Source organism: Anser brachyrhynchus (genome assembly GCF_964034855.1).
Source record: "Anser brachyrhynchus genome assembly, chromosome: 15".
Taxonomy (NCBI): Eukaryota; Metazoa; Chordata; class Aves; order Anseriformes; family Anatidae; genus Anser; species Anser brachyrhynchus.
In genome coordinates, this window is record NC_137733.1 from 8,090,783 (window position 1) to 8,101,464 (window position 10,682).

The 10,682-nt window shown below is 39.2% G+C and overlaps 1 protein-coding gene across 2 annotated transcripts; it reads left to right on the forward strand.

Moving 5' to 3' along the window:
• The first annotated feature begins 4,657 nt into the window (after positions 1-4,657).
• Positions 4,658-10,682, forward strand: RSL1D1 (ribosomal L1 domain containing 1). 2 transcript variants are annotated; one of them, XM_080557327.1, is made up of 9 exons: positions 4,658-5,064; positions 5,144-5,283; positions 5,600-5,738; positions 6,346-6,494; positions 6,635-6,736; positions 7,322-7,415; positions 7,506-7,634; positions 8,401-8,619; positions 9,975-10,682. In XM_080557327.1, exons 1-9 carry the CDS (start codon positions 4,987-4,989, stop codon positions 10,296-10,298), a joined length of 1,374 nt encoding a protein of 457 aa, XP_080413453.1. In that variant the 5' UTR covers positions 4,658-4,986; the 3' UTR covers positions 10,299-10,682. The 2 variants fall into 2 exon arrangements, with proteins under 2 accessions (XP_080413453.1, XP_080413452.1); XM_080557326.1 differs by having other exon boundaries at positions 4,664-5,064; positions 8,404-8,619.

The following is a 10,682-nucleotide window of genomic DNA, read 5'->3' on the forward strand; positions in this document are numbered from 1 at the left end:
CTTAAGTCTATAGCCATGATGTAAGTTATAAATTATAATTATGTAAATTAAGACCTTGTATGTCATTTAAATGAAAGCCTTGATATTATGTAACAATAATTAAATGTAAAAAAAAAAAAAAAAGTGTGCAGCAGTACTAATTATTTTGCAACAAGAAAATAATTACTTATTTCTGAAAGTTACCAAGAAGTAAAGCACACTAAATGGAGAAATGAGTACAGTATTCAGTTGACTAACATTGTCATCATCCATCTAAACCCAATTCTGCTACCTTGGTTATCTTCGCAGACAATCGGGAACTGATATACAAACATATGATGGCACTGGTTTCCTGAGACACTCATTCTGGTAGTAAGCTGTATTCTTGAACAACGAGCTATTGATGATGTTGTATTAGTGTTGTAAGACAAATGGCTGCTCTAAGGGGTTTATCCATGGGGATATTTGCTGGTCGTGAATTTTATGGTTTTTTTGTGGCATAAAGGCCCAGCGAAGATTGCTCAGTGAAGAAACTCTGTTTTAGACTATTTATGGCACCAGCCCATAAAAACTGTTAATTATGAGAAATGTGTTTTTATAAGTGTTTATTAATGAGTATTACCTAAGAAAAAAAAAAGAAAAAAGATTGTTTCAATTGTCCCAAGTATTTAATTCTGTATTACTCTGGCTTTTTGGTTCTTAATGCAGAGTGTTTAAATGATGATGTTAAAGCAGATGAAATGTACTCCAGATAAGACTGTTTTCTTCCTGAACTGATACTTAAAGGCTCTTGCTTATTCAGCTGTTTTTGTATACACTACAGAGGATTTGGTAAAGAAAAATACACCAACAAAACTGGAGTTACTACTGAAGATTTCGTATTGTGAACCTGTTTCTTTCCTTGTGTTTATTTTAATGCAGTATAAACCTAACAAAATATTTATTTCCCTCCGAAGAAGTGCTAGAAAGGAGTCTAGTCTAAATATAAAATGGAAATCTATGCTAACAAACCCAAAGTCTGTTGTGTGTATATATGTTTTAATAATACTTATGCTTTCATCAGCTCTTCTTCCCAAAAAGTCTCAACTTCCACTGTAAGTTCGAATGTAAGTTATCTACCATCAGTTAATTACAGATAGACCTAAAAAAGCCCACATACTTCTGAATAAAATGAGAGATGACAGATTAGCCATCAGATGAAAAAAATGTATTTGAGACTGCGTTTCTGTCATCTGTTAAACCTGTAGAACTGATGATAGGCAAAGGATTATAACGTGAAAAGTTTACAGCTTGTGTCACAAAGACAGGTGCCTCTGTTTCTGAAACAGTAGTTTTTGAATAACTGAATAACTTGGGATGTAAGTATCCATCCAGCTGACAGGTAACTAGATTATAGATAGAGGCTTACACTAGGATTGCAAAGGAGCGCAATCAAAGAAAACCAGTGCTTGAGCAGAAGTAATGGGGATTCTTTTCTTAGGTCTCTATGATGAAGTGTACTTCTTACTCCCGGTTTCCTTTCTCCATGTTCTTTGTGCCACTTTTGTTGCACAAAGAAGAAATACACTTTATAAAGCGAGCTCTGGGATTTATCTGCCATCAAATAATCTGGAGGAACACAAGCCTGGTACTGGAACTTTTGGAATGCACAATAAGGAAATAATCTTAAACCTCAAAGATCAGTTTATAGCAGAAACAATTGCTGCTTGTACATCCCCTTTGCCAGGACAAAGTACAAAATTAGAGTTAAATAGAAACATCATCTTAAGTAAGTAATAAGGTAGAAAGGCTGGCAAGTATGTCATTTTAAATCTTAGTTGTGACTGGACTTAAGGAAAAAATACTTTCATCAGCAGAGAAAGCCACATTGAAAGCTACATCAGAGTATGTTTAGTTTACAGTATGTTTTTAGTATGGGCTAACATTTACAAAAATAATTAATTTTCATTAGAGTATTAATTTGTGAACTTGCAAAATTAAAAGTTAAAATTATTACTCTTCATAGTTTGTACCCATTGCATACAACTCACATACTAAGCTGAAATATTTCTTATCCAGAGATTAACTTATTTTCCCGTGACAGCTCTATTAGCTATGTCAAACACCTTTCAAGAGAAAATTATCTAAGTCAGTTAAACTGCATCTACTGAAATTTAGTCACATCAAACTTAAAAAGTTGCAGGAAAATGTGCTTGGATGAGATTGATATGTGAGAAATTTGAATTTGAGTCATTAATCATAGTGACTCAAAGTAATAGTGACTAATAATAGTCTTTAATTTATCTTACTAATGCTATGCTGACCCAGTATAGTCAGGCTTCAAACATACTGTTCAATCACCTCTCACAACACTAGCCTAGCATATTTTCAGAGACTTCCCCGTCATCTGACTTTATCTGTTTTATTTTAACATCTCGCAATAATCTGTTGATGTTTTATTAAGGTATCTGCTGTAAAATATGCAAGGCCTATGCAGGGATAGAGCAAGGCTAATATAATTATCAGATTATAAAATGCCACAGCTAGCATCATATGCATTAGTCCTACCAGTGCTGAAAAGATATTAATGAGTCTGCCCGATTTAGCTACTCCGGGTGGTCCTAGCCTTTCAATAATTTCTCTAATCAATACTTCATGCTACAACTACGTGGCAACAAAGGATGGCTTTTATTTTTCCTGGCTAGTTTTATTTATATTATTTGTCAAAAAGCATACAATAGAAGGTTAAAATTTCCATTTTCCAGGACTTTTTTTTCCCACTAATATCAGTCAGTAAATAACCTATCTACAGCAAATTACATTAAGTCAATTAGTATGCAAACAACCTCCTAAACTCTATATGCTTTTCTCATTACAAACCGTGAAGACACAACTACGCAGTGTTGCAGCTGCTGCCTCAAGTCTTCCTTGGAGAAGTCTTAAAGCCATTGACTCTTTGCTGTTACTCCGTGAGCTCTGCCAGCAGAGTGAAAACATAAATCATTACATAAAGGAGCTTGTCTTGATTAGGGTATTTTAATTCCTTTCTCTTTGTACTGGCACACTGACTGAGTAACAAATTTTGTTGGAAGATATATGAAGGAATAAAGCCATAACTAAAAAAGCAAAAAGCAAGCAAAAATCTGGAGGTGAAGAGTGCGTGACCAAGACCAAGACTCCTTATTTCATGTATGTTTAACTCCTGGTTATGCAGAGCTACGTTACACAGGTGACAGCTTATTTGCGTGATGAATGCAGAGCACCAAAGCTGCCAGGGGACGCACAGCACAGCAAGAACAAGGTGAAAATAGCTCCAGGGTAGATCTGATGTCAATACCATGCACTTAGGCCACGTGGAACTGGATGGCATGTGTCCCACAGCTAAGCTACTTCCATGGAGTCAGTCAATGCATTTCTAAACTGGAACACAGATGCAGTAGCTCTGCCTTAGTGTTCACAAATAAGGGAGAAAGGGTTTGACATGTGACAGTCAATGGTGGCCTCAACTGTAGTGACCAGGAAATAGCAGAGTTCAAGATGCTGACGTGTGCGAGGAAGATGAGTAGCAGCCTTCAGGAAAGGGACTACAGTTTATTCAGGGAAACAGGAGGTGGCACTCCATGGGAGGCAGCTCTGAAGGGCAAAGGAGCTCAGAAAAGCTGGCAGCAGGTCTTCGAGGACAACCTCTTCAAATCTTAACAAAGGTACCTCCTGATACTCAGGAAAACAAGTAGATCCATCAGGAGTTTGTCTTGGCTAAACAGGGAGTTTATGGCAGCACTCCAGTGCAAAAAGACAGTAATGCAGGAGGTAAAATCAAGGACAGTCCACAAAGAAGGAATCTAGAAACATTGCTCAGGCATGTAGGTATTGTCACAGGATAATCAAAATTCACCCAGAGCTGAAACTGGCCAAGAATATCAAGGGCAACAAGAACAGCTTCCAATGCTTTGAAATGAAACTGGGCAAGGGTCCCAGTGACGTGAGAGGAGTGAGTGGTCCACCTACTCTCAAAAAGCACCAAGAGGGCAATCCAGGAGCCACAGACCAGTCATCCTCACTTGGGCCCTGGAAAAATCATGGGGCAAGTCCTCTTGAGATAGAGGAAGGAGCTGCTTGTGAACAATCAGCATGGACTGACCATGTGCAAATCATGCCTGCCCATCGTGATTACTTTCCATGACAAAATTACTGAATTTATGGATGAGGAGAACAGAGTGGATGGCATTTACCTCACCTTTAGCATATTTTTCAAGTCTCCCACAGTCTTCTGGGATTTTAAATATTTTGGTCCTGGGGGGTGGGCAACCAACTGGCTAGTGACTACCTGGAAAATGGGATTCTGAGGGCAGAGGTAATGGCTTGTACTCTACCTGAAGGCTGCTAAAAAGCAGGGTACCACTGGGTTTTACTCTGGGACGCATTCTGTTTAACATCTATCAGTCACCTGGAGCACAGTCTCACTAAGTTTGTAGATGATATCAAACTCAGGGACCAGTCAAAACCCTTCCGTACAGAAGGACCTAGACAAGCCTGAGGGATTAGGCAACACAAATATCTGTCCATATTCAACAAAGATAAACACAACCTTGCACTTGGGAAGGAGTAGTGCCAACACAGGCTGGGCAATGACTAGGGAGCAGTTCTGCTAGGAAGGACGGGGGGGGGGCAGACAGCAGGCTGGGCATGAGCGGCTAAACGTGCTCCCTGCAGGCAGCTCTCTGCAGGCAGCTGTACACCGCCGCACCGGGCTGTGACAGGAATCCTGTGTACCATGAGGACACGGGCAGGCGAACCAGAGCTGACAGAGCGGGAGCTCCCCCGGGGGCCGCAAAAAGCCGACCGGAGGCAGCCGCGGGCGGCCGGCCCGTACTTTTTGAGCCGGTCGGGCCGGGGCCGCCCTCCCTGAGGCAAAGCCGCCTCCTGGAGACACGGCGCCCAGCCAGGCTCGGCCCCGCTGGCCTCCCGCCGCCAGGCCGCGCCCGCTCCCGCTCCCGCGAGGGACGGAAGGGGCGGCCGGGCCCCGCCATGCCCCGGAAGGCGGCGGCCACACGTGGCGGCGCGGGAGCCATGGCCGGGGGCTCGGGGCAGCTGGAGCGCGGACAGGTACCGCGGGGAGCCGGCCGGAGCGGTTCGGGTTTGGCTTGGTTTGGCTTTGCTTCAAGTGCGGCCGGTGCCGTTGCAGGTGCGGAAGGCGGTGGAGGCCCTGCTGGCTTTCTCCAGGAGCAAGGCGAAGGGAGACGCGCTGCTCCTCAACGAGAGCGACAGCCTGCACCTCCTGGTGACCGTGTGGAAGATCCCGCGGGTGGCGCAGATCATCAAAATGTAAGGCACCGGCCCGCGGGGGCCTCCCGTCCTGCGGCGTGCCAAGGGCCCTGCGGTGGTTAGGGGCTCGGGGAGTGTACTTCCAGGGCCCTAGCACTGCTTTTAGCTGTACCCTGCCGTGCTGAGAAAGCTTACATGGCTTTGTCTGGGTGTCAGCACTACCCAGCTTCACTGGATGCAGGCATGGTGCAGAGCATGGATGGTCCATCTCCTCCCAGGATACGTGTGCTACCTGCTTTAATGATCTTTGTAGACAATGTACACCTACTTCTGAAAAAAACTTGTGTCTCCTCTCCATCTCCTTTCCTTACTGTAGACCACTGCCACATAGCTTCCGAACAGAAACAGCTGAGGTTTGCCTGTTCACAAAGGATGAACCGAATTTGTCTGCAGAACAGACTGAAAATCTGTACAGGAAACTTTTGACCCAGAATGGGATCACAAGTGTTAGTCAGGTAAGGAACAGAGATGACGATATAGCACAGTACTGTTGTGTCTTTCTTCTTGAGTGGAAAGGGAAAAAAGTCCAGTGCTTAATATTCTAATCTCAGCAGTTCTGAGTTAACAATCTCAAGTAAGATTTTTTTGTGACTATTCAAACTGTATGTTTTCCAAGCTTAAAAATTTACTCAAAATCTTTTCAATTTAAGACTATGCCTTTAGCAATCAGATGTAGTGGTTAGATAAATACTCAATATTTGGTTTGATTTTTTTTCAATTGTTTACTCACAATACAAAAGAATATTCAAGTCCTTTGCAGCTGGATTGGATCACTTATGCTACCCTCAATAAAATTGGAAAATATTTTCTATTGCTGTATTTATCTTGATGTAGGTATTACCATGTACTCTGGTTTTGTTTGGTGATGTGCAGTTGCTGTGCAAGAGATCCATATCATCTGATTCTTTAAAAACTACTGTATCCTTTTTCTATCAGTTGTCTTCAACATTCTAAAATAATTCTTGACCAACTAGCAGTTATGCAAGTTAATTCTATGAGGTTATAAGAAATATTCTATGGTGCGTTTTCAATGGTGGGACTAAACTGTTACTTTCATTGTAGGTGATCTCATACAAAACTCTCAAAAAAGAGTATAAACCGTTTGAAGCAAAGCGTCGCCTCCTGAACAGATTCGATCTCTTCCTGTCTGATGACCGAATTAGAAGGCTTTTGCCCTCACATTTAGGAAAACATTTCTATGAAAGGAAAAAGTAGGTCTATAAATTCTGTCTATCAGTTTTGCATTGTTACTACTTTAAGATTTAATTCTTTTTACTAAAGTTTTGCTTAGTTATTTGGTAGTTTGTTTTTTTTTTAATTATTATTTTTCCCTCCACCTTTTCTTTTTTAGGGCACCGTTATGTGTTAACCTAAAGGCCAACAATCTTGCTAAGGAGTTTCAAAAACATATCCAGGGTACAACACTCCCAGTTACCAACAAAGGGTGCTGTTAGTAAGTATGAGGAGTTTAATACTTAACAGGAAGGTCTATTGCACCTTAACTGTAGGAATTGTTTATTCCATTAACATGCAAATAAGATGTTAGGGGTCACCATTCCAGGTATGGGTCATTTTGAACCTTCGAAAAGAAATATAAATCAACAAACCATATAAAGAGATCAGTAATTCTACTTACTAAGAAGTCTTACTCTAAAGTTTTTTTCCTTGTTGCTAAGGAATTTCTAGGCAACTATCACTGTCAATCAGCATGTACATTCATAGAAAAATATGGCTGTTCAATTAGATAAAAACCACTTCCAAGATACTGTCTTCTTATGAGACCCTTTTTAACCTATTGTGCATCTAAACTAATCTTGATCTAAATCTATCTTAGCAATAAAAGACAGAAATTGCATTTCATAGTATTAAAATGGTTAATACAGGTAAATCTATTCTGACTGTTATAAAAGACTTAGTGATAGTCAGCCATCTTCCATGAAAGCTAAAATCATTGCAGATAAGTGGTCTTCTGTTTTATTTCTGGGAATACTGAAGAACAACTAACTTAGTATGTTTATTTACTCTTCTCTGTTTTCAGTACAACACGTATAGGTCACACTGGAATGAAAGCTGGTGAGATAGTAGATAACATCATTGCAGCAGCTACAGTGATTGATAAGAAATTACCAAAGGTACTGCTGATTGATTGCATCAAATTATGAACTAACTTGCCTTTAGCCTTGTTATTTTTAAATTATGTATGGTTTTTTTTGTTGTTGCAGAACTGGAAAAATGTGAAAGTTCTTCACCTCAAGACACTTAAATCAGTTGCACTTCCAATTTTTACTGCACGTATCTCAAACTTAAATGAGCTTGACAGACAGCCAGTTGTCGATAGAAAGGAAGGAGAGGTAAAAAAAAAAAGAAAAATCTTCAAACTTGCTGTAAAACCAGATCAGAACCATTAGCTCTTTGGCTTCTTTTTATGCGTTATAGCAACTAATGTGTTCGGCTTACAAGCTTGAGCCATGGATTCCAGGCAGCTATGGCCACAAAGTTATTAGGCACTCCTCATACACAGTAACAAGAAATCACTGAAACTCCCTTACATGTTATAAAGCAAATTAGAAATAAATAAGCTAAGAATTTCTAGTCTTGAAACATAGATTCAACTGAGACTCACTCTTGAAAGTCTTGCTTGAATAGTGTATTTGTATTTGCATTCTGAAACTACATTCATTAACATATGCATGGTTTAGACTATGCATCCATTATATATTTGCTAATCAGTGGCACAAGAGCCTGTGAATTCAGATATTTGTATATTATTTTGCCAGGATGGGAGGGGAGGGCTTCATCTACATTAATTAAAAAAAAAAAAAAAGCTATTCCTTTGTACTTGGTTCTGTTATGTTCCAATTTCTAAAACAAATGGGGAGCATATATATACAACTTCAAGACTAATTTTTACATTGTTTTCATTTATTTATGAGGAGCTTCTCCTATGCTGAATGTAACATGTTTTCATATTTTCCTTATGGTTGACCAGTCCAGGTTTACTGAAGAACATTTCAATTGATGTTGCTAGACTGTCTTATTCTTAACCATATTAAAACAATTGTTATGTTTAGAAATGTTATGGGGAATTGTCTGAAGTGTACTTCAAATTCTTTGTAGAAGGGAAAGAAGAAGAAGAAGAAGAAAACGAAGAAGGCAGCTAAAAAAGTGAATTCAAGGCAAATTACTGTGAAAACGAAAAATAAGGATGCTGCTGCAACCCAGGAACTTGTGATTAAAGAAAAAGTAGAAGTAGTCCAAGAACCAGATGAACATAATGATGAAGAAGAAATTCCACAACTGGTGCCTATGCAAATAACCAGCCTAGCTGAGCTAAAGGTAATTATTTAAAAATATTGAGAAACTTACATTTTAGTTAAAAATAAATACTATGAACTATGTAAATCATTCATTGCTCCTTAGGGAATAATGTGTTTTAACGTACTTCAGGTGAATTGAATTTTCTTAAAAATATCATGAAAGCAAGATCTGTGTGTATATGGGGGGATGCTCTGAGGATTTATTTACTTATTTTTAGTTAATTCCTCCTACAAAGGAAGCCAGTGTTTGTCTTTTTTATTGTTTTCCTAAATAGTGGCAATTTTGTCTAGCTCATAACAGGTCTGAAGTCAGAAGAAAGGGTAAAATGATTGAGAAATAGTTGATACGTTAATAAATCAATAACTTGATTAATTCAAAATTTCTTATAAAGTTAAATTTTTATGTATTTTAATGCATCATCTATCGAGTGCAGAACTTGAAAAACAAATGCATGCATTCTCTAGGACAGTAATATACAACATTAACAGTCACATAATATACATTAAGAGCTAGCAGCTTGCATGAAATACTGTATAGATTTACTGTTGTGGATATTGAAGGTAGTAGCATGGATTGTGTCACATGTCTGCAAAACAACCAAACTCACAGTACTCGCATGTCTAACAAATACCTAGTGGACAGAAATGGGTGAATAAAACAGTAATGCTTTTAAATTCAAATCAGTTATACTACACTTGTGATTAGAGCGTATCTTTAAACTCTTAACTGTGTATCTGCTCAGGGATATCTAGACTACCACTACGATTATGTGCAGCCCAGTAAAACAAAAAGTCGTACAGCTTGCTTCAAGCTGCTGTCATGCAGCAGGCCTCTGTCAGCTCACACGATGTGATTGCCAGAGCCATGGAATAGGTACAGTTGGAGTTCAGTTGTATGAGTTATTCTGGTGTCGGCAGCCTTCTTTCCTGAGGGCCGTTTGGGAATATGTGGTGATCTCTAGGGAATACTGGGCCTAGTGCACATGTAAAAGCGCAGTTTGTGTGTGTACAGATGGACTCTGCATAGAGTTGATCTCTGGAATCTATTAAGCCCAAATGCAGGGCAAGAAGGGGGCTGTGGTTTAAATTCTGCCATCATAACAGTTCAATGAATTGGTTAACCAGGAAGGTGAACATCCTCGTATCTGTTCAATCTACTTACTTAGTAACTATTTTGTTAATTTTTCATGATTTAGTTCTGTGTTTAGTCCTCTGTTTCCAGCCTGAAATGTGAAAAAGTCATTTGGGCTAGGGAATAGTACAATCAATAGAAAGTATTTGTCATTTAGAATGGTTTTCATTGATCCCTCTTGAAAAAACAGTGGAGATGTTTGTTATTTGGAAGGATAATGCTTTTTTATGTCTTAATTACAGGAAGTGGAACCAAATCAGAGTCCAGTAGAAAGTGACAACCTGGGCAAGAAAACAAAAGCAACCCTTGGTAAGAGAAAGAAACAACCTCTAGATGCTGAGACTCCAAAAACAAAACATGCAGATGTGCAGATGCCACCAAAACAGAAAAAAGCCAAGCAGCTCAGCATGCCAAAGGAAGCAATAAAAGAAAAAGAGCTGAAAAAGACTCCCAAAAAGCCTGAAGCAAAGTCTTTTGCAACACCTAAAGCTGGGAAACTAGTACAGTCAGACAAGAAATCTTCCAGAACACCAAAGCAAACACCCAAGAAAGTGGGCAGGCCATAGTCAGCGTGATTGTTGTCTACTGTAACTTTTTTATGTAGTCATTCAGTTGTGTCTTTTTAGAAAAGCATATTCATGGAATAACATACCTGGTTAAGAAAATCTCATCATAAGAGCTTTTTTCACTGGCTTGTAATGATTCATTTGTGTTTTCTTCTAGTGGATGAGCTGGAACAAATAAACACATCATTTTAATTGGCTTTATTTATTACCTTATCTTTCTCCTAGTCCAAACTGAAAGTACCCAAATTCATTAAGTGTCAAAGAACAGGGAAGGGACTATTCCAGATAAAAGTGGAGAAATATTGCATAAGTGACATTTTCCAGAAGCATAACTTCGTACTGTTATGAAAAAGGGCTGAAATAAAAACTATGTATCCCAAGAAA